At 42.0% G+C, this 25,637-nt stretch overlaps 1 protein-coding gene across 1 annotated transcript; it reads left to right on the forward strand.

The window, feature by feature from the left end:
- Positions 1 to 8,963: 8,963 nt before the first annotated feature.
- Positions 8,964 to 21,042, forward strand: meox2b (mesenchyme homeobox 2b; the record flags this gene model as incomplete). The annotated part of the gene is made up of 3 exons (XM_083646088.1): positions 8,964 to 9,417; positions 16,299 to 16,471; positions 20,824 to 21,042. 3 exons carry the CDS (start codon positions 8,964 to 8,966, stop codon positions 21,040 to 21,042), a joined length of 846 nt encoding a protein of 281 aa, XP_083502214.1.
- Positions 21,043 to 25,637: the final 4,595 nt, after the last annotated feature.

Consider the following 25,637-nt stretch of genomic DNA (forward strand, 5'->3'; position numbering starts at 1 on the left):
AAGTTACATAGATACAGCTTCTTTATCTGAATCTAAACTAAGTTACATAGATACAGCTTCTTTATCTGAATCTGAACTAAGTTACATAGATACAGCTTCTTTATCTGAATCTGAACTAAGTTACATAGATACAGCTTCTTTATCTGAATCTAAACTAAGTTACATAGATACAGCTTCTTTATCTGAATCTAAACTAAGTTACATAGATACAGCTTCTTTATCTGAATCTGAACTAAGTTACATAGATACAGCTTCTTTATCTGAATCTGAACTAAGTTACATAGATACAGCTTCTTTATCTGAATCTAAACTAAGTTACATAGATACAGCTTCTTTATCTGAATCTAAACTAAGTTACATAGATACATCTTCTTTATCTGAATCTGAACTAAGTTACATAGATACAGCTTCTTTATCTGAATCTGAACTAAGTTACATAGATACAGCTTCTTTATCTGAATCTGAACTAAGTTACATAGATACAGCTTCTTTATCTGAATCTAAACTAAGTTACATAGATACATCTTCTTTATCTGAATCTGAACTAAGTTACATAGATACAGCTTCTTTATCTGAATCTAAACTAAGTTACATAGATACAGCTTCTTTATCTGAATCTGAACTAAGTTACATAGATACAGCTTCTTTATCTGAATCTGAACTAAGTTACATAGATACAGCTTCTTTATCTGAATCTAAACTAAGTTACATAGATACATCTTCTTTATCTGAATCTGAACTAAGTTACATAGATACAGCTTCTTTATCTGAATCTGAACTAAGTTACATAGATACAGCTTCTTTATCTGAATCTAAACTAAGTTACATAGATACATCTTCTTTATCTGAATCTGAACTAAGTTACATAGATACAGCTTCTTTATCTGAATCTAAACTAAGTTACATAGATACAGCTTCTTTATCTGAATCTGAACTAAGTTACATAGATACAGCTTCTTTATCTGAATCTAAACTAAGTTACATAGATACAGCTTCTTTATCTGAATCTAAACTAAGTTACATAGATACATCTTCTTTATCTGAATCTAAACTAAGGTACATAGATACAGCTTCTTTATCTGAATCTGAACTAAGTTACATAGATACAGCTTCTTTATCTGAATCTGAACTAAGTTACATAGATACAGCTTCTTTATCTGAATCTGAACTAAGTTACATAGATACATCTTCTTTATCTGAATCTAAACTAAGTTACATAGATACAGCTTCTTTATCTGAATCTGAACTAAGTTACATAGATACATCTTCTTTATCTGAATCTGAACTAAGTTACATAGATACATCTTCTTTATCTGAATCTGAACTAAGTTACATAGATACAGCTTCTTTATCTGAATCTGAACTAAGTTACATAGATACAGCTTCTTTATCTGAATCTAAACTAAGTTACATAGATACAGCTTCTTTATCTGAATCTAAACTAAGTTACATAGATACAGCTTCTTTATCTGAATCTAAACTAAGTTACATAGATACAGCTTCTTTATCTGAATCTGAACTAAGTTACATAGATACAGCTTCTTTATCTGAATCTAAACTAAGTTACATAGATACAGCTTCTTTATCTGAATCTAAACTAAGTTACACAGATACAGCTTCTTTATCTGAATCTAAACTAAGTTACATAGATACAGCTTCTTTATCTGAATCTGAACTAAGTTACATAGATACAGCTTCTTTATCTGAATCTAAACTAAGTTACATAGATACATCTTCTTTATCTGAATCTGAACTAAGTTACATAGATACAGCTTCTTTATCTGAATCTAAACTAAGTTACATAGATACAGCTTCTTTATCTGAATCTAAACTAAGTTACATAGATACAGCTTCTTTATCTGAATCTGAACTAAGTTACATAGATACATCTTCTTTATCTGAATCTGAACTAAGTTACATAGATACAGCTTCTTTATCTGAATCTAAACTAAGTTACATAGATACAGCTTCTTTATCTGAATCTAAACTAAGTTACATAGATACAGCTTCTTTATCTGAATCTGAACTAAGTTACATAGATACAGCTTCTTTATCTGAATCTAAACTAAGTTACATAGATACAGCTTCTTTATCTGAATCTAAACTAAGTTACATAGATACAGCTTCTTTATCTGAATCTGAACTAAGTTACATAGATACAGCTTCTTTATCTGAATCTAAACTAAGTTACATAGATACAGCTTCTTTATCTGAATCTGAACTAAGTTACATAGATACAGCTTCTTTATCTGAATCTGAACTAAGTTACATAGATACATCTTCTTTATCTGAATCTAAACTAAGTTACATAGATACAGCTTCTTTATCTGAATCTGAACTAAGTTACATAGATACAGCTTCTTTATCTGAATCTAAACTAAGTTACATAGATACAGCTTCTTTATCTGAATCTGAACTAAGTTACATAGATACATCTTCTTTATCTGAATCTGAACTAAGTTACATAGATACAGCTTCTTTATCTGAATCTAAACTAAGTTACATAGATACAGCTTCTTTATCTGAATCTAAACTAAGTTACATAGATACAGCTTCTTTATCTGAATCTAAACTAAGTTACATAGATACATCTTCTTTATCTGAATCTGAACTAAGTTACATAGATACAGCTTCTTTATCTGAATCTAAACTAAGTTACATAGATACAGCTTCTTTATCTGAATCTGAACTAAGTGTACTTATGAAATCAACCAGAGCTTTGAAAGTAGGGACACGAGCAGAGACCGACAGGCCCACGTGGACTAACTTTATATTTATTTTCTACATGGAAACAAGCATTTGATCCAATTGTTCGTCGCTCTTAATTTAGCCACATTTCTCATATTTCCACCACAACTAAGTGGATGCCTTCACATGGCTCTGAGGGCGGAATCTTCTCTGCTCTCGATACCAAAAGACCTTCGCCTCCAAATTCAAACATTTCACCCTGAAAGACTCGAGCCGAATGAATCACTTTACCCAAATAACCCCGCTTGTCGCAGTGATTTGTCTCTTTCATTCTAGCCTATCGAATGCTATTTGTTAGTTTCCGTTATTAGTTTTTAACACTCTGCTTATACTCTATAAAGGCAATAGCTGAAGGGAAATATGAAAACTGCTCCACAGTCTGCTGGGCTCAAATTCACACTTGAAGTTGTGGCTTTAAAACTGCTGTGACTCATGTTGAGAGTATTCAAGTATAAAGATGATACCTTTTAATTTCACAATGAGTTTGATTAGACCGATATTTCACCATGTGTTTAATTAGACAGATATATAACAAGTGTTTGATTACTAATCAAACACATTGTTATATATCTGTCTAATCAAACACATTGTGATATATCTGTCTAATCAATGATTAGACAGATATATCACCATGTGTTTGATTAGATCGATATATCACAATGTGTTTGATTAGATCGATATATCACAATGTGTTTGATTAGATCGATATATCACAATGTGTTTGATTAGATCGATATATCACAATGTGTTTGATTAGACAGATATATAACAATGTGTTTGATTAGACAGATATATAACAATGTGTTTGATTAGATCGATATATCACAATGTGTTTGATTAGATCGATATATCACAATGTGTTTGATTAGATCGATATATCACAATGTGTTTGATTAGACAGATATATAACAATGTGTTTGATTAGACAGATATATAACAATGTGTTTGATTAGACAGATATATCACAATGTGTTTGATTAGACCGATATTGCGATATATATCAGTGTGCCGATATATGGGGTGGAAATTTGGTCTCATGATAAAACTCTGATCTGATCAGTCAGTGTCGTCCACTTCTGCTTTTTTGTGATCAATCTTTTTTTATTGATATTACATTTTTAACAAATCTACAATCTACCAAAAGAAAAATCCAAAATACTCCCACAAACACAAATTTATTCACTCAAAAACACAACCACCCTCACTGCAGGACCCCCCCACCCACATATACATTTGGCCCACAGCACTTTATATACCCATCAGCAAGTACAAAACTAACCCCTCTTAGAACAGATCAAAACCTACAACAAGGAATATCAACAAGCGACAGCAAAGAGGGGGAAAAAAGAAAAAAAAATGAACCTAACTATCATGGCAATGCCTCTGGTCCCCACGCACGGCTTCAATAAATGTGCTCCACCACATGGTATGATCTACTTTAGCGCCGTGCATACGGCCCACCGACAACACAACGTGGCAGCCAGGTCAACAACAGAGGATACCTATTGTTCCAAGGGCAGGATATGGAGACAAAAAACAAAGAACGCCAGCACGCGATGAATGTCCTTTCAGGGTTTTTATTCCGTCATCAAGACCTTACAACGGACGTATCAGCCAATATGCAGAGGCATCCAACTCTGAGCTACCCAGCAACAGCCAACACCTCTGCCTCAAGGATACATTCAACCCAGTAAAATCATTCGACAACAAAACAACAGAAGAAGGAACAGTGCCTCCCAGCACTACGGACATCTTCCTCTGGCAACTTCTCTCCAAAATAAAGAAACGGCCGAGCATTCCCAGACCATAAATGTAAGGTAAAGGTAAAGTCCCAACGATTGTCACACACCTGAGTGTGCGAAATTTGTTCTCCGCATTTGACCCATCCCGTGGGGGAGCGGTGAGCAGCAGCAGCGCCGTGCTCGGGAATCATATGGTGATTTAACCCCCCAATTCCAACCCTTTGATGCTGAGTGCCAAGCAGGGAGGCAATGTGCCCCATTTTTATAGTCTTTGACTCGGCCGGGGATCGAACTCACGACCTCCCAGTCTCAGGGCGGACACTCAGACCACTGAGCTGGTCATGTGTCATGTGTATAAAGGTACCAGGGGTTGCCAGGGGGCATAACGTACAGTTAGGGCTTTGAGATAGTTTCATCTGAAATCATTTGCGAGGGCTACAGTATAGTCTATAGATAGTTTCATGGGGTACAGTATAGTCTATAGATAGTTTCATGGGGTACAGTATAGTCTATAGATAGTTTCATGGGCTACAGTATAGTCTATAGATAGTTTCATGGGCTACAGTATAGTCTATAGATAGTTTCATGGGGTACAGTATAGTCTATAGATAGTTTCATGGGCTACAGTATAGTCTATAGATAGTTTCATGGGGTACAGTATAGTCTATATATAGTTTCATGGGCTACAGTATAGTCTATAGATAGTTTCATGGGCTACAGTATAGTCTATAGATAGTTTCATGGGCTACAGTATAGTCTATAGATAGTTTCATGGGGTACAGTATAGTCTATATATAGTTTCATGGGGTACAGTATAGTCTATAGCAGTGATTCCCAACCTGTGGGCCGCGGCCCCCTGGTGGGCCGCGAAGGTATTGCAAGTGGGCCGCCAAATCATTTCCAAAAAAGTATGATGTTTGAAAAAAAAAAAAAAAAAAAAAAAAATTTGAAAGATTTTGAAAAATCATACTTGAAAAAGTATGATTTTTGTTTCTTTGATGTTATTGCTTTTGCTTGAATTGAAGTTTCATCTTTACATCATCTTTATATTGGGTTTGTGTTTATTTGTAACCCTATCGATTTAATGGGCTTTCTTCTGATATTTGGATTTTGTTTGGATCTGATATTGGATGTCAAATTGTTATGAGAATGCATTTTTCCATTGTTGAAGGATACCGTTATTTATTAATCATTTGTTAATTAGCCTGTTACAGACAGCCCCTTGCTTGTCATTTCTGACATCTGTGTGGTGCTGATGGACAGCTCCTTGAATGATTGGTGTGTGTGTGTGTGTGTGTGTGTGTGTGTGTGTGTGTGTGTGTGTGTGTCTGTGTGTGTGTGTGTGTGTGCGTGTGTATGTGTGTGTGTGTGTGGACAGCTCCTTGAAAACTGTAATACTGAAGGTGTTGCAACATGTTACAGGTGCTGTGTTAGTGACTGTGGAGCTTCCCACATGTTTCTCCTGTATTCAGTTCAGTCCTTTATGTTCAATTTTCAATAAAAAAGTGCTCTGAGAACGCATTATATGGCCTTTGTATTTATGGGGTCGGAGGTGGGCCGCGAACATTTTTGAGACATAAAAGTGGGCCCTGAGTTGGAAAAGGTTGGGAACCACTGGTCTATAGATAGTTTCATGGGGTACAGTATAGTCTATAGATAGTTTCATGGGGTACAGTATAGTCTATAGATAGTTTCATGGGCTCCAGTATAGTCTATAGATAGTTTCATGGGCTACAGTATAGTCTATAGATAGTTTCATGGGCTACAGTATAGTCTATAGATAGTTTCATGGGGTACAGTATAGTCTATATATAGTTTCATGGGCTACAGTATAGTCTATAGATAGTTTAATGGGCTACAGTATAGTCTATAGATAGTTTCATGGGGTACAGTATAGTCTATAGATAGTTTCATGGGGTACAGTATAGTCTATAGATAGTTTCATGGGCTACAGTATAGTCTATAGATAGTTTCATGGGGTACAGTATAGTCTATAGATAGTTTCATGGTCTACAGTATAGTCTATAGATAGTTTCATGGGGTACAGTATAGTCTATAGATAGTTTCATGGGGTACAGTATAGTCTATAGATAGTTTCATGGGCTACAGTATAGTCTATAGATAGTTTCATGGGGTACAGTATAGTCTATAGATAGTTTCATGGGGTACAGTATAGTCTATAGGGGCGTCATTTTAATGAATCAATTGGTGATTGGGGTTCCTGGAAGATAATCCACACCATATCCCAATTGATTAAATTAGATGAAATGGAAAGATGCCTTCTCCAGGTGGCATTGAGATGCACTGGTTTTTCTGCAGCCTTGGTGATGAAGGTGTAAAGACTAGAAACCAAGCTGCCCTTAGTGGTCTTGAATGTAGATCTTAGTGATCTTGAATGTAGATTTTGTGTATGGGATGGCTTTCCAATTCTTCGCCCCAAGGCACACCATATGAGCACAGAGCACTATGAAGTAGCAAATAAAAAAACAAAGTACCAGGAAGATTATATTGAGACTGAAGGTCCTGAAATGCCCGAAGCCTATTACCTGATGTAATATCGGAAAAATAATATTAATAGACTATTCCTTCCATCGAGGGAGAGAAATCGGACAACCTCCCACACAGAGAGAGACATTGTTAAACAAGGGTCAATGTTTATGGAATTTGTGCAATATATTGTCATGAGATTCATCAGTTCTAAATGTGGAGATAAGATGAGAAATTATATTGCCATAGCTGGATCTGCAGGTTTTGAGAGGAATGTTTGTAGAAAATGATGTCCTGAAGTCTGCACGGACTAACCATCTCCTCCTCCAGTGACGCCACACCACCTGTGCTCAGGGTTAAACCACGTATGAAGAGCAGAGTATAGGACCAGAAATACAATTTTAAATTAGGGAGGCCAAGGCCGCCAGAAGTTCTTTGTCTTTGTATGATTGCCATTTTGAGACAATGGCGGCCGTGAGAAACACGCTATCGATGCTGTTTTAAATGGATTAGTACCAATTACTTTGAAATCTGAACAGCATCATCTGCTTTGAAGGCATTTGTTCAAAGGGGAGATTTTTTTTGGCCTTTTACCCACTGAATCAATTCAGGCCGATACGATTGTCTCTCGAGTGGTTGGGGGAAATAGGATTCCCCCTGATGGAAATGGGTTCGAGTGGAAGCAATGTCAGATAGAAGATGCAAAGGAGTGTCACAAGTTGACGAGTGAGTCTGATATCAGGCTAGACCCGGGACGGACTGGGGTTCGAACCCGCAACCTTCTTGTTGTGAGGCAACAGTGCTAACAACTGAGCCACCATTGGTCATGAACACATAAAAATGTTTAAGATGATGACGATTGTTACTCAGGCGTCCTCAGAGATCTCCATATATAAACGTCCACAGCTGATGCAACAGAGTTCTCAGAAAAGTTTCGGCGGGGGTCGAATAGCTCTGGTCCAAAATAAATTGTCCACTTTTTCTGAGGCAAGGCTACTGTATAGGAATGGTTCACATTTATTGTGCGTTGCATTTTGGAGATCGCATGCATGTGGTCAGTAGCAGAGTGACCCAGCCTACCTCTCAGGTTACGCCCTATATATAACACCCCCACTGCCTCCCCACACCCCCACACCCTCCTCCCCAGCTCCCTCCCTCTCCAATGCAACTTCCCTGGAAGCTCCCTCTCTCTCCACTCTGGTCCTGCCTCTCTCTCTCTTCTCTGGCCCTGCCTCTCTCTCTCTCTTCTCTGGCCCTGCCTCTCTCTCTCTTCTCTGGCCCTGCCTCTCTCTCTCCACTCTGGTCCTGGCTCTCTCTCTCTTCTCTGGCCCTGGCTCTCTCTCTCCACTCTGGTCCTGGCTCTCTCTCTTCTCTGGCCCTGCCTCTCTCTCTCTCTTTTCTGGCCCTGGCTCTCTCTCTCCACTCTGGCCCTGGCTCTCTCTCTTCTCTGGCCCTGCCTCTCTCTCTCTCTTCTCTGGCCCTGCCTCTCTCTCTCTCCACTCTGGTCCTGGCTCTCTCTCTCCACTCTGGTCCTGGCTCTCTCTCTCCACTCTGGTCCTGGCTCTCTCTCTCCACTCTGGTCCTGGCTCTCTCTCTCCACTCTGGTCCTGGCTCTCTCTCTCCAGTCTGGTCCTGGCTCTCTCTCTCCACTCTGGTCCTCCTGGCTCTCTCTCTCTTCTCTGGTCCTGGCTCTCTCTCTCTGTCATCTGAGATCCTCCTCAGCCTCTCACTGTTTACCCGGCCGTCTGCCTGCCAGCCGTCTGCATGCTCAGGATTACCAGAGGCCCTTCCTTTCAACGCAACCATCTCTCCCGCTCCTCCAGCCGTTCTCTCTGGGAGATAAGGGGGGTCCGCGGGTCTGAGTCCAGAGGAGAGTCGGGACGTGGGCTGCCCACATCTCCTCCGCTCCTTCTCCTTGCTTGTTTGGGTTGAGTTGGGCGTGAGGAGGAGGGGGGGGGGGGCGAGGAGGGGGGGTCTGGGGGGTCGATGGATCACTCTCTGTTCGGCTGCCTGCGCAGCCCCCACGCCGCACCGCAGGGCCTGCACCCCGCCTTCGCCCAGTCACCTCTGACCCTGCACGGCCGCAGCGACCACATCTCTTACCCGGACCCAGCGGGGAGCTACCCCGGCCAGGAGGGGGCGTACCGAGGAGTACACCCGTTCCACCCGCAGCAGCAGCAGCAGCACCACCACCCGCTCCACCCACCCCGCTGGCCCCAACCGCCTCCACTGCCCTCGCCCAGCGTCCGGCATGGTCTGTGCCTGCCGCATGCGGAGGTCGCGGGGTCTGAACTGTGCCCGGGGGGGCCCGGGGCCCTCGGGCCGGGCGGGGGTGACCCGACCGGGGGGGCGTCCTGCGGGGCCACGGAGTACGGCCGACATGCCCTCTCCCCAGACGAGCCAGACAGGAGGAACAGTAAGGGCAAGAGTGACAGCTCAGGTAAGACCAGGACGTACGGGGACGCACCTATCGCCAGCGTTAAATCCAGGGTTGCCAAGGGTTGGTCTGGAAATTGCTTGAATTAAAAAAAAAAAAATGTACTTAAAAGTGCTTGGATTTATAAAGGGAGGACCTTAAAAGTGCTTGAATTTAGCCTACCAGAATCTCTGCGTTTGAGCCTTGTGTGGTCCGTCATCTCAAAATCGCTGCTGTTAATGATTCATTCTGATGTGTTGAAACACATTGACATGAGAGGACTTAGGAGACTGGTCTATGTGAACAGCTCTGTGAATTATTGGCCTGTAATTTGGAAATAATTTGTCCTCGAAAAGTGCTTGAAATCTATAATTTCAAAAGAGTGGCAACGCTGCAAGTCTGAGAGTGAAACATCAAGCCGCTGTTTCCGTCAGTCCACACCAGGACACTTCATGTTCATGTCACACTTCAGATTGTTTTATTTATTTAACACTTTTTTGAACTAGTGCTCCAGAGCCAGATCAGCTCCACGACTGGACAAACAACTCTCCAATCAACATGGTCACCTCCAAATAACTGTCACTAAAACATGTGCACACACTCAAGGTCCATTCACACTTTGAACCATAACTATAAACACAACTATAATTATCAAAATATTTAAATCGTTATAAGTAAATAGAATGGCTGTGTTCACACTACATACTGTAACTATAAAACATCCAGAATGACTATAATGATATTCTTGGTCAGACAGGCAATTTTCTTTAATGGTTATACCGGTCCGGTATAGTTATCTTTATGTTTATGTGTGAGTGTGTGTGTGTGTGTGTGTGTGTGTGTGTGTGTGTGTGTGTGTGTGTGTGTGTGTGTGTGCGCACGTGCGTGTGTGTGTGCGTGTGTCATGAATCTTTCCACAGTGTCCACCTCAACCAGATTTCATGCCAATTAGCCCGTCCTATATATACTTGGAGAAAGGCAGGATAATTCCACACTATTCCACTTGAAATGCTTGGAAGGTTTTTGCCGGCGCTTTTTGCCGTTGAGTTGAATAAACGTGGCGGAGCGTTTCCGACCTCAGTGCCACCACAGCAGAGACTGTGACAGCAGAGACTGTGACAGCAGAGACTGTGACAGCGGCTGCAGTCGAAACGACCCAAACCATATTCACACAAGTATCGTGCTGATCTTTGTGGAACTTTTTATGGTGATACGGAGTGGATTTTATATTTTTCCTAAACATTGTTTAAAATTAAGTTTGAAAAACGTTTTTAAAAGCTGCAGAAGAAGAGTTGCAACAGCCTGAAAATTTTAAAACAATTGTTTGCTGGATCAGAAATTACTGAGTGTCTCTATAGTACTATAGTTCTAAAGTCATAACAAAATTCAATATATTAGTTTGTATCCAGAATTTTGAAAGCAGAACTAAATCTGATATTCCCTTCCATTGCACGTCAGCTGTCCTTCCTTGCAAAATTCAATAAATGTGTGAAGAAACAAACAGAAACAAAACAAAAAAGTTTTACACTAAATAAATACAATGTTTTTAGCCAGTAGTAATTTGTTTTCACAATTTCTTCATCTATGTCAATGTCGTGAAATTTTGAAAGCCAAATCAGTTTTCATCTCTTTAGATTTATCTCTGTAATCATTTATGATATTAACATTAACAGCATTAACAGCATACAGGAGCATTATGGGCACTGCTGCACACACAACTCTCTTTTCTTTCAGACAGAAACACAATTGCACATATACACCTAGGTACTGTACAGAACATCAATGGAAAGTGTTGATTGTGGATTATTTGGAGTTGACAGTTTTGACTGGAGAGTTGTTTGTCCCGTCACTGAGCTGATAAACTCAAGTGTAAATGAACTGTGATGGTGTGGACTGTGATGGTGTGGACTGATGGTGTGGACTGTGATGGTGTGGACTGTGATGGTGTGGACTGATGAAACACTGATGATTTGATGCTCAGAGTGAAATGAACACTGGCCATTTTGCTTGTTTCTGTCTGAACTGGATGAACAGAAAGGGATCCACAATATTGGCTATTTTGCCGATATCTGATATTAGTTTATTATATGATATGCTGATATTTTTATATGCGTGCATTTCCCCCCCACCTAATTTCGGAGATCAGTCTCTCTTGTAATGGAATGAACACATTATTATTGTGATGGCCCTGGCAGATGCAGACATAAATACGATGCATTTCAAAAGGTTACACATTCACTGAGCAAAATAAGAAAACTAGCCTACTTCAACTTAGGTGATGTAAAACATGCCGTATTTATGTAACATTTTCTTTCAAACAAAACCATGCTTGGTTGATATTTGTCATATCGGCAGAAACGTCATATCAGGTCAATGTGATATTTCATTCTAATGATGTGCTGATATCATGGTGCATCCTATATATATATATATATATATATATATATATATATATATATATATATATATATATATATATATATATATATATATCAGGTACAAAGGTTCCCTGAGTTAAAGGTCTACATCTCCACAACACTATAACAACATACGGTACACATATATATATATATATATATATATATATATATACTCTATATATATAGAGAGAGAGATATATATATCCTATATATATATATATATATATATATATATATGTTGTTATAGTGTTGTGGAGATGTAGACCTTATATATAGAGAGAGAGATATATATATTATATATCCTATATATATATATATATATATATATATATATATTAGGGGTGGGGGGGAAATCGATACACCATAGTATCGCAATATTTTGCCTGACGATATTGTATCGATATTTGGACGCCAAGTATCGATATTGCAAAAAAAAGAAAAGAAAAAAGAAAAAAATGCCAGGCCATGCCAGGCTTTAGTTCCAAGGCCAGCAGTAAACAAACGGTAGCATATTTTCATTTTGTTTTAACAGTAACAGTTTTGTCATAACATTAATTTACAAATTCCCCAGTTACTGAATGGGCTGCACACGATGTTTTGTGCAAGTGAAGTGAAGTTGCATTGTTCAAAAACTACCTAAGTACAGTAGTCCACACACACATCCAGTTAAGGTGGACTGTAAGTAGACTGTAACAAACAGTTCAGTTTGTCAGTTGCATGCAACTGACTTTATGAAAGTTGTTGGTCTGTCTACTTGACAATGTTGCTGCAATGCATGCATTGTGCACTTTTTTTGTTGCACTAGCCGCCTGTGACTACCCTGCACTGTACACTGTATTGCATACTGTTTTGCATTTTGCAGTTGTTTTTGATTGCATGTTCCTACTTTTTATACATTGCAGCAGATGCGTAGTTGTATTGTCTGTCTCTCATGGTCTGTTACTGTGATTGTTTTGTCTGTTGAGCATGCCAAGACAAATTCCAATCAATTTTGGTTGATATGGCAATAAAACTATTGAATCTTGAATCTTGAATCTTGAATAAAATGGTTGAAGTCAGATGTACAGACTGGAAAGTTGTTCTTATATAAACCAGATGTTGACAAAGTTTTCCTTTGGGGACATCATTTGCAGTTGAAAAAGTAAGAAATCGCAATATATCGAAATATTGCAATATTCAATATATCGCAATATCGGCGATATCGCAATACTATCGTATCGTGACTCAAGTATCGTTTTAGTATCGTATCGTGGGCATCTGGTGATTCCCACCCCTAATATATATATATATATAAATATAGATTTAAATGTCTATCTCCACGACACAACATACTCTTCGCCCAAACGGCTTAGGGCTCTATCTTCCGACAGGCGATATCCCCTAATAGCGCTTTGCGCACTGTTTGCACGTGCCTTAAGGCACGGAAGATAGCATTCCACCTTGCACCGTCCGCCAGGTGTTCTGCCGAGTTTTGCTCCCCCGCCAAGCAGCAAAAAAATGCCTCCCCACCTCACGGGAGCTACTTGTAATCATTTATACAGAAATGTAACTGTTTAAAAGTGATATCATTGTCTGGTAGACGTGACCTCCCTGATTTCTAAGTTAGAACAGCCCCGAAATATGTTGGGGATGCAATTCTCGGCGGGCATGGGGCACCTGTCGCAAGCGCAAATTAGAGCCGTGGCAAAATCATCTGCGCCCCAAAATGCCTGCGCAAATGGTATTTGGGCGGTCTTAAAGGAACACTCCGCCCATTTTCAACCAGCTTTGTATCATTAGAACATCAGTAGTATATCAGAAAACTGTAAACTGTTTTGAAGTCTGTCATTTAATTTGACAGTTATTGAGTGTTAAAGTGTGGACCAGTGACATCACTGGTCCACACTAACTCAAATTAATAACTCATTAACTCAAATCAACTCTCAATAACTGTCAAACTAGATGAATGATGAATAGTTTGACAGTTATTGAGAGTTGATTTGAGTTAATGAGTTATTAATTTGAGTTAGTGTGGACCAGTGATGTCACTGGTCCACACTTTAACACTCAATAACTGTCAAATTAAATGACAGACTTCAAAACAGTTTACAGTTTTCTGATATACTACTGATGTTCTAATGATACAAAGCTGTTTGAAAATGGGCGGAGTGTTCCTTTAACTACCAGAATTATTCACAGGCGTGGCCAGGCAAGGCTGGGCATTACCTCAATCAAAACATATCAGATTCCTGTCTCGCAATGGCTGTTGCAATATTCTGTAATTCTCTCCATGCGTAATAGAGTGTACTCACTCGTGCGAGGACAGAGGCAGCTTATTGACAGATCATCTGTGGTGCCAACAAACCTCCGGCTTATGAAGGTAAATAGCCTATGTCCATTGTCCAACAAGTTTTCTCAATTAATTTCCCTCTTTGCGATGTGATAAAATTTTCTCAGTGAGTTATAGTTGATTGCCTCACTGAATTATCTGCTAATACCCAATTTTAGCAGCATAATTTGATGTCTTGGCGTGACAAGGCTGTGCGTAATGACATATCCAAAACGAATTCCACTTTCCACTGCGCAAATACCTCTCTGCGCTGGGAGCGCAACGGTAATCTCCGTGCAGTGCACCCAGCGCAGAGAGGTATTTGCGCGTAAGAGGTCCTTTTCAAAGCTCTTAGCGCAAAGTAATTGCGTGCTGCTGATGATAGCATAATGCCACCTATCACCACATTTTAGCTCTGAAACGCCTGCTTTGGCTTGTGGCAGCCAATGCCCAGTACAGTTATCACAGGCATGCGCTTGTGTCCGCCCCCAACCTGCATTGCGCACGGCGTTAAATGAGCGCAAACGCTAAATTAGCACTTTTGGGAAGATAGAGCCCTTAGAGTCAAGCACGATTCTCTCAGTCCAAAAGGTTCCAAAAGGTTCTGCACTGTTCAGAGTTCAGACTACCGCTTCGACATGGGTGCCAAGTCAGGAACTTTCCACTTTCCCCCGAGAGAGAGAGAGGCTGAGAGAGAGATAGAGAGGCTGAGAGAGAGAGCTTTGATTGACAGACTAAACACTTTGAAAAAGGATACGCTAACAGCTGCCAATGGCCTAAACCCCAATCCAATTTCCAACGCTAAACTTCATCGGCATTACAGAAGCCGCGACGTTTTTATTCAACATTATTTTTCTGCACTTGAACAAAAAGGATGATGAAATATACATGGGCCACTTGAATACACAGCAGAGCAGCAACTGTGTGAATGAAGAAGCGGAGGAACTAGTAGCATAGCATAGCATAGCATAAGGCCGAGTCATGACATTTTGTCCTGAAGTGAATCAGAAGAGAAATCCACTGTCAATTAAAGTAATATGGATGCTTTTGGCTCATTATTATAACTCATAAGTTGACAACAGTGAACTGGTGTAATAGTGTAATAGTGGTGTAATAGTGTAATAGTGGTGTAATAGTGGTGTAATAGTGAATTGTCCGTGGCACAGCGTCTCTTTCCTGGCACACAGCGATGTGTCAGCACATCCCGCATTGACTCAACTAATGAAATGTCAGCTGGATTTATGCACCAGTGTTGACATTATTATTCAAGCTTTTCTCACGATGAGGTATTATTTTGTGAATGCGTGCCGACCACAAATACCTTCAAAAAAAGAGACTTGAAATAGGCTTGTAGGGGAAAATGTGAATTCAGCCTTAAAGCACGATCAATGTGGGGAAAGATTAGTGTCTATATAGAAGTGGAATAAACTTTGGCCTGAAGTCCTATTCCAGATCACTCGGATGACACAGCAAATAGTTTTTCCTTGTTATTACTCTTATTCCTCTTACTCTGAGTCACTGTAAACATGCATTTCATTTCACATTTTCCTTGGAAGAGCCTTTTAAGTTTTGATCTGAACTGTGTAAAAAAAAACAGTCATACTTTACAATAAGGGTCACTAAATTACTATTACTATTAAATACTCTAGACAATGAATACCTTGTTGACATGAACACCATTAGTAAATGATTACGAGGCAGATTAGGTAACTGTTAATTAAGGGTTAGTGAATGCTAAATCAACTAAAGATCAAACTCAGCTTGAAGAGAAGGATAATAAGATCAACTTTAAAACCGATGCAATCGTCTTTTGAACGGTTGAGCCTAAGTCGTGCAAATTTGCCCCATGAGAGCACTCATTCTAAACTATATGAAATTCTCAGTTGTAGTATGTGACCAGTGTAGCTAAATAATCTGTTTTCATTGTGTGTAAAATATATATTGAATGGAGCCGTTCCAGTTTGTAGTCCAGTTCTGGGACTGCGAACAGACTCCCCACCAAAACCCCCATAATAAAAATCTGATTGGCACTCCTAATTGTTTTGCTTTCATTCTATTTTGCTTTCAGACAGACGGCCCCTGCACTTTATCAAACACCCCCCCTTCATTTTCCCCTCTCCCCTTCCTTTTTGTGAGACCTAAACTGTGGGTGGAAAATGTTCTGCTTTTCATTTCAGAGTCCCAGGACGGGACCTATAAGTCAGACGTGAACAGCAAGCCCAGGAAAGAACGCACAGCCTTCACCAAGGAGCAGATCCGGGAGCTGGAGTCCGAGTTCGCACACCATAACTATCTGACCCGTCTCCGGCGCTACGAGATCGCCGTCAACCTGGACCTCACGGAGAGACAAGTATGTCACCTGCTGGATACGACTTAAGGGTTGGGCCTCGGAACCGCTTCCCAAATTCTGATTGATTTTGCTTATTGATTCCTAAAAAGAAGAAGGGGGGGAAAGCGTGCAGAACATACTTGAAATCCGAGTTGTCATCCAAACGTGGCGGACACGGACCACTGTACAAAGTGTTAATTTAAAATTTTATACAAAAATAAAATAAATTGTTGATGTTTACAAAAGTTCATAATAAACTACAATGTTATAATAATATGAATATGACTATGACTTGTGTGACAGTTTATTTTCCAACCCTGCTTCTCCTCCTATTGATTTGTCGCCCCTTTTCCAGCGTGAGTCAGTGAGATTCAGTGATTCCCACAGACTGAAATTCGACTTTCTTCACAGTTAATTACTTTACATGACGGAATATGCCGAGAAAAAAAGCATCTCTCATGCACGAGTGCACCACACACAGCCCAGGCGCATAGACCGCGTCAAGTCAGCCAGAATATAAGTAGGTCGTCCGCTTTAGCTCTTTCAAAATAAAACCCTCGTTCTAACGTTAACATTTTGAGTATGTAATCTTAACATCAAAACGAGTATGGTATTTTGATACAATGTTTGCTGCTTCGTTTGTTGAAACACCTTTTTCTCTTCCAACGTGCATCAGTGAGGCTATTTACCTGGCATGACTCAGGCTGGATGTCTCAGGCTGGATGTCTCAGGCTGGGATGCCTCAGGCTGGATGTCTCAGGCTGGATGCCTCAGGCTGGATGTCTCAGGCTGGATGCCTCAGGCTGGATGTCTCAGGCTGGATGTCTCAGGCTGGATGCCTCAGGCTGGATGTCTCAGGCTGGATGCCTCAGGCTGGATGTCTCAGGCTGGATGCCTCAGGCTGGATGTCTCAGGCTGGATGTCTCAGGCTGGATGCCTCAGGCTGGATGTCTCAGGCTGGATGACTCAGGCTGGATGTCTCAGGCTGGATGACTCAGGCTGGATGACTCAGGCTGGATGTCTCAGGCTGGATGACTCCCTGTGTTTTGACATGGACAAACGGTCCATCATGTCACACTAATACTCTGAGGCTAATGGGTTCCAAACGGCCTCTGGAGACTGTTTGAAATGTCAGCGCCCCCTGGAGACCATTTGAAACATCAGCGTTGCTCCTCTCACACGCGTCTGTGAAGTGACTTTCTGACAGGACGTGTCAGAGTCCACATGTTTCTTTCATCCTGCTGTCCCAGTCGTTTGCCTCATCCCCTCTGCCGATCTGGGGAGAGTTGGAGACTAGCACATGCTTCCTCTGTTACATGTGCTACTTCACGTGACAGCGAGGACTTTCACCGGCAGGACGTAGTACGTGGGAGGATCACGCTATTCCCCCCAGTTGCCCTCCGCCCCCCCAAACAGGTGCCTCGAACCGACGAGAGGAGGCACTATTGCGACGACCAGGACTCATAGCCCACCGGCTTCCCACCCGCAGACACGGCCAATTGTGTCTGTAGGAACATCTGACCAAGCCGGAAGTACCGCTGCCGGGAATTGGACCCGGGTCTCCGCGGGGCTAGGTGACCCGGGTCTCCGCGGGGCTAGGTGACCCGGGTCTCCGCGGGGCTAGGTGACCCGGGTCTCCGCGGGGCTAGGTGACCCGGGTCTCCGCGGGGCTAGGTGACCCGGGTCTCCGCGGGGCTAGGTGACCCGGGTCTCCGCGGGGCTAGGTGAGTGCTTTTGCCTCGACACTACCCAGATGCCCGGCCAGATGTTTGTCTTGATGTTTCACACAGAAACAGCTTGTGTGTGGAGCACACCCAGATGTTTGTCTTGATCGTGGAGCACACCCTGATCACTGCTCACTTTCAGGGGGAAACATGTTGGGAAACAGTTACAGTAGAATAAGTGTGACGATGACGGCTTTGATGTGTTTCTGCAAAATAGAATACATTCAGTGTATACTTGGTACTTGTAGTGCAAACGTATTGAGTATTTAATGCTCAATTTATGGCTAAATCATGATAGTCATAAGCACTCACACATCCTGTAATCGGTGTTATGATGGTAATTACTCTGCTATCACATAGTCATGCCAAGTGTGTGTTTAGGCAACTGAAACACCTTGGTTAAGGTGAGGGTTATAGTTTGGGTTAGTCTTAAATAACAAAAACCTAAGTTACGGTTGAGATGTTGACTTTGGAAATGCTCAGATTTGAACCCGGCCCTCTGGTGTGAAAGGCAATGCCTTTACTTTCCACAAGAGCAGCACACGGTCATTATTTACATGAATACTACAAGTTGCTTATTTTGGAAACATCACTTTACAGGTTGTAAGAGCTGCTTGTACAAACCACGTATGGAGTCAGGGGGTTTTTGGGGGGAGGACATGCCATGGATGAGATGAGCTTTCTCCATTGCTGCCTCAGTTTGCGTGTTCAGACAGGTGTATTTTTACACAACATGTAAAAATACACCGATGTACCGGTATTTTTCATCGTCATCTTGTGCTCGAGCTTTAAATGCTCCCATATTTGTCTGTGTAGAAAGTTGAGGAGAGTCAAACCATTCGTAGCTGCACTCTTGTCCAAGAACAACCCCGCAAACTCAGCACGCCCACAAACTGCTGTCTGAGATCTTCTGGCTCCAGACCATCGGAGCGTCTTGGCTCGGGCGATGGCCAGGACAACCCACCCAGGATCCCGGTCTTCCTGCTTGGGAGCCGGTCCCTCACCACCACTCCCCCTCACATTGGCTGCCTCTCCCACATTTTCCCAATACTCTTCCAATGCTCCCAATACTCCAATAAATTAGTGTTTGTGGGCGTTGATCCTGGATCCTCAGACACTCTAACATCTTTGCTATTGTCTTACAGCGCCTCCTCCTGCTGTTTACTACTGTACAGCTTTACAGCTGTGAGCGTATTGGGCTTCCCCTCTAGCGGTCGTGTGGGTAAGTGCATGCGTGCAGTGCAGTGCATGCTCCAGAGTCAGGAACTGTAACCAGGAAGTAGCGGCGGCCTCGAGTGGTCGTTAACGTAACGATGACACGTTAGGGAGAAGAGGTGGGATTGGTGGACCCGCTTCCTCGTTGTGAGAGAGCCGCTTTGTGTCCCAAAGGGTTCCGTTTTTAACCGTTTCTTTTTTCTTTTTCAAAAAGTCATAAAAATGGTCGTCGTTTGTGAAGATTATCTTGCTGAACACAAACTTCGCTGTTTCAGACCTTATATCATGCATTTAATTGAAATTCCCATACAAACATCCCGTTGACTTTTACATGTAGCCTAAGAACCAGGAAGTGCAGGGACTTCTGGGTAAGCATACAAAAATACTCATAATTTGGCTCCTGGTAAAAACCTTGTGAACAATGAACACTGAAGGAATCCTCACCTAAAAATAAAGTTGCAATGGTGGTGAAGACAACGACTCCCATGATCCCACGCCACTTCGCCACTTCACAACGTCATCACCCCCCCCCCCCCCCCCCCACCCCCCATCTTTTATTGTTTTGAATGTGAGACCCTATAGCGGCAGAAAGTTACATATTATAAGTTTAATGCCCTTTAAAGCAATGGCCCGTATGGCTGTTTTAGCCATATGACGCGGTTAAGCCATGTTTACCCTGTAAACTTCACTGCCAGTGTTTGAGTGGCACTGCAGGCCTCTGCAGTGGGGGACGGAATGGGACGTTCCCGGGGGAGACAGCCGGGCGAGCCCATTGGCCCAGACGGGAAGGGCCCGTTTTAGGGAGCAGCTTAATCATCAGATACTAAAGCAGCTCTGTGGAGTCAGCGGGCATCAGCACATACCGGACCATGTGGAAATAAGACTCTCTGATACTAAGCCTGACGCCACGCTGCAGCCAGCTGATCAGCATCTCGCACGTCACACCAACAGTTTGACACCAAAAAATAAATAAAAAATAAATACAAGATGTCCAGCATCTAGGCGGCATTATCCTATTATTACTCACCATATTTGTAGAAGCACAGTTAAATAATAATAATAAAAAAAAAATCCTTCTACATATTGTGTGTGTGTGTGTGTGTGTGTGTGTGTGTGTGTGTGTGGGCGGGGTGATGTAGGCAAAGAAAAAAATAAATCAGGGATGAGCAGTTGAGAAATATCTTTCTGTATTTCGTGATCAATAAATCTCCTCATTAAAAAGGCCGCCAGAGGTCGCCGCTACTTCCTGGTTACAGCTCCCATATGCGCACTGCACGCATGCACTTACTGTAGTCCCACGACCACAAGACATCGGTCGTTTTAACCACGTTGAAAATCGACCAATGTCGTTGTCCTTGTGAGGACGCGCTGGCACTGTAGAAGATAAGAGGAACATCTAAGCACCCTTGCCTTGTTGTTGCGTCTCCCCCTCAGGTGAAGGTGTGGTTCCAGAACAGGAGGATGAAGTGGAAGCGGGTGAAGGGCGGCCAGCAGGGGGCGGCGGCGCGGGAGAAAGAACTGACCAACGTGAAGAAGGGGATGTTACTGCCGGGAGAGTTCCCGGGCATCGCGCAGCACTCCGCAGGCTCGCCGCTCGCCAACGACGAGGACAGCCATGACAGCGACCAGAGCTCCGAGCACCCGCATCTATGACCTCCCACCTCCCTCCTCTTTGCTTCTCAGGACTGGGCTTTCCTCCTGAGGAAGGGTGATGAACACCTCGTCATCGGACAATAGCTGCCATACACTCCTGATTTTTAACCCTTTCTCCCACTATGGTCTCGATTGGTAATTTCTCCCGTTACTGTCTTTCAGAGGCTGTAGCGGGCCTAGTTTCAAATGAGAGTGATGTCTCTGGCATCATATGACACTAGATGACGTAAGACGTCCATTGGTACCCACCATGTCATGCTAGCTTGTGGGGAAGGGGGCTAAATAACGCTCTAAATGTAGGCAACATTTTGGCGATGGAAAAACCATTTTCAAAGGGATCCCTTGACCTCTCACCTCAAGATATCTGAATGAAAATGGGTGCTAACGGTATCCACCAGTCTCCCCTTTACAGATAAGCATTTTTCAATAGGGTAGCGCAAGCATTTTTCAAAAAAATCTGCTTTTCCCAATCGACAGTTTTCACGCATTTGTGTTGCTAGGTTTGGAACCTAGCTTATGTCCTGTCAGTACTAGCAAACACTGCAACAGGAAGTTAGCTGGGGGGTCATTTAGAATGTTTATGTTGTCGAATAGAAACCGTCTATACGCAAGAAAATGGTCTTCTTTTTCCCAGCCTAAAGCTGGCAGGAATGGGACATGGAAGAGCTTGTTGTGAGCAAAGCCTCCCAACAGCGTGAGAGAAACCCCACTTGGTGAACATTCCATGACGCTCCGCATTGATCAAAAACGCCTTCTATTTTGCACTGTTGAGTATTTGCTTTGATCAAATTCTACTGTATTTAACCCATTGATACCTGATGCAGCATTTGCGTGTATATCCCTCATTTGTGTGCGTATCCCTTTAAGACCGCGAACCGCGTTAACGCGGTTCGCGGTCTTAAAGGGATACACACACAAATGCTGCATCAGGTATCAATGGGTTAATTGAGGATTGAATACAAAAATGTAATGTTTTATTTCACACAGGCTTCGCCCTCGAACAGAGCCCCCATTAGAGGGCGAAGCCTGTGATCATGGAACTAGAGTTACAATGCGTAACTATCGTTGTGTCTACAATGAACTGTGGAGTTCAATCATTTATATCAAAAGGGTAAGAGTGTCGTATCTTAAACCCCCATGTCTCTAATGATGTTTTCCATTATAACCTACTGTAGCCTACCTGATATCGTCTCTTTGTTTTTAGCCTATTGTTCTGCGTTTTCCTCTCTCTTAAAAAGTTTACACGTTTTTTTACGGCAAAACTGGATTTCAGAAGTAAATAAATCAGAGAAGTCTGAATCGTTTTCTTTCCTTTTTTTTTTTTTTGCAATTCTTTAACCACGTAATCTGTCTGTAACGGCGGCATACTTCAATGAGAAAATGTTCTGCTGATGTAATTGAAACTGATTTTAAGTCTTTTTTTTTATTTGGTATTTTTGCTTCGTCGTCGTGTGTGTGAGTGCGCATTCTAATTGGTGGAGTGGCGTTTTGAGCCCAGAGCGCCACAGACTCTTTTACAGCAGCAGCTGGGCTTTCAATCGCTGCTCCGCTCGGGGCCGAGGCCGGCTTGTGGCTTTCCAGATGCATCCAGAGTGGATTTGTGGTCGGACGCTTCCTCTCGGAGCAGAGCATGCATCTGATCATCTTCCTCTCGGAGCAGAGCATGCATCTGATCATCGTCTGACACTGTCTGATCTAGGCCGTGCACAACAATGACCATGTGGGGGAATGAAAAGAGACATTAGAGATTCATGAGAGCTCTTTGTCGGGCTGGACGGCCGTGCTCCCCTCAATGAATTTCACCTGCCAGAAGCAACCACTTTAAACCACCACATCATGCAAACAGAACATTACAAAACAAAACTCATCAACAGTCTGCAGACGTGCCTTGAATGTGTTTACATGGTTTCCTCATTATTATTTATGAAAAAGAAAAAAGATTATAGTATCTCCGTGTCAAAAATTTTCCCCATCTAAATCTCAGTAGAAATGATTTGTAAGCCAACATTTCTTTGTTAGTTATTAGTGATTTGAAAAAGGCTATGACTATCCTTCAACAATTGCACTATTACAGGAGAGTGGCTCAAAACAACATGAATTCAGTAGAGCTGTCATGATCAAAACAGAGACTGTGTGTATTTGTACTGATGGAAAATCCCTTTACAAGTGTGTTTGTTCCGCATACAACTTAACAACAAATGCAATCAAACCTCGGCTATTAAACTGGACTGAATCTCTTTTGTAAATGTGTTTACTCTGTTTATTTTTTTATTTGAATGCCCAAAAGGTATGCAAGCCTGTAAGGTGCTGTGGCCAGTTAATGTAAATAGCAACTGTATGTAGCCTACTCCACCTGTACACTAGCTTGAATGCTAAGGCTATCCATCTCCACCATTCTATTTGAAAACTATTCCCAGAGGCACGAACTGGCTCAGATTCCTGCAAATTAGAAATTGTGTTTGATCCAAGATTCACACCTTTGAAGTGATCCCAAAACATGCTTTGTTCGATGTATTGCTGAGCCCTCCTCACTCCAAGCATCTCATTTCTAGATTTGTACGTTTGACAACTGCATCACTACTTTTTACTTACTACCACTACTTACTGAGAGGATTAGAGAGACGTGGCATGGGGAACTTGGCACTGATTTATCTGACATTATGGGATATGAGTCTGTCTGTGATACAACTCTGCTCAGTTAATAGTAGACACTAACTAATCCAATTTAAAGTCAGTCACCGTCTTCACTATTCTAAGCATAAGTTGCACAAGATTTACCCGTCTGTCTCACCACTGTGTGTCAGGTGTCAGAGGGCATTCTATCTCATGCCTTCTGGTTCTGCCCTTCACTGACCGGATTCTGGGCCAAAATATTTGACTGGTACTCTTAAGGCCTACAAAAGAACCCTTCAGCCGGAGGCAGAACTCACCATCTTCAGCTGCTCTGAGTCCTCTCTCGACTTCCCTACAGCTGTGCAACAACCTCTGACCCAGGAGACAATTGTCGTCAAGAAACTCATTCTGCAGGAATGGAAGTCCCCCTCTCCAACCTCTTTTCAGCTGTGGTTGGCGGACATGATCTCTGTTATATGGATGGAGAGACTCAGGTTCCTGAGGACCAACTCACTTAAGAGATTTGTAAATATTTGGGATCTGTTTCTGGGCACCTTGATGAGGTTAGGGGGCGACAGGTGACTCACCTGGCTAGTCTCTCATGGACCCCCTTGTGTGAGATCCCATGCATAACGTCTTTTGCGGGCACATAGACACCTTGTGCGGCTGGTGGCACCACGTTGTGATATTGGAGTGTCGTTGTGTGTGTGTTTTTTTGTATATGTATGTTTTTTTTCTTTTGTTTTCCCGTATCTGAGTTTGTTTGTTTTTGTTTGTTGATGTTTGTTTGTTGATGAAAATTACAAAATAAAATATTGAAAAAAAGAAAACAAAAGACAACTATGCCCGGAGCACAAGCGGCCCCTATAGGCCGTATGGCACATGTCATGTTTGTCTTTGGTGATTGGTCACCTGAGAGGCTCGTTTTACAATAAATCAATGGACCTAATAATCGGCATAATCGACCTTGATCTTAGATCTGCTCTGAGCTTGAGAGGTCAGGCATTCAATCTGGGGTCTGATAGCAAGGTGTTGGAGGGGAGGGGCATACAGTAAATACACACAATATAAATACATCAATACAATGCAGACAGCACTAGCTGGCCATGGTTGCATTTCAGCAAGGCCAATTCTGTGGAGGGACCCTCAAACAAAATGCAGAAGAGGATACATTATCAAGGTAATGTCTCTTCCATAATGCCATTCCCATGTCAGAAGATACTTGGCTAAACTACACTTTTGTTAATTCTTTCTATTCTGTATATTTGGTAAGAAAGTGCATTTCAACTTCAACTTTAAAATTGGGCAAATAAGCAGCAACCTTTCCACAAAATGTCACGGTGTTGCGTGAACCCATTTGTAAGTTCCCTGCCCACTGCCACACACCCCTTTAGTTCCATGCCCACTGCCACACACCCCTTTGGCCAACTGGGGTGAAAAGCGAATCAGTTGTTACATTAAAACGATATTTATTTGCATTGCAAGTTTTCTGAAATTGTATGTTTAAATATGCAAATCATGCATTATTTACTTATGCGCTAATTTGGATAAATGTCCAGACCAGAAATCTGAACAGTGGATAAACCCGGGTTTGCTGACATATTCCAGATAAAGGTTTTTACAGAGGGAATTTTGGATAGCTCTCTTTAGTCTTTATTACTCCATGAATCAGAAAAAACTGTCAACAGTCATAAAAACATGTATTTTTTGCCACGTTTTAAGGAATCAAATTTTATCGGGCTATGAATGATATATGGTCAAAGCCCTATGTAAAAAACCTTCAGAATATATCAATAAAACTGGAAGATTTGGTGTATATAAATATAAATGCTATTGAAGTGGAGATTTCTGGCTCAGAGTATGAAAAAGAGAACAGCTGGTCTCACGCTAGACTGGTCTCACGCTAGACTGGTCTCACGCTAGCTGGTCTCACGCTAGCTGGTCTCACGCTAGCTGGTCTCACGCTAGCTGGTCTCACGCTA

The sequence above is a fragment of the Poromitra crassiceps genome, assembly GCF_964638095.1.
Source record: "Poromitra crassiceps genome assembly, chromosome: 11".
In the NCBI taxonomy this organism is placed as follows: Eukaryota; Metazoa; Chordata; class Actinopteri; order Beryciformes; family Melamphaidae; genus Poromitra; species Poromitra crassiceps.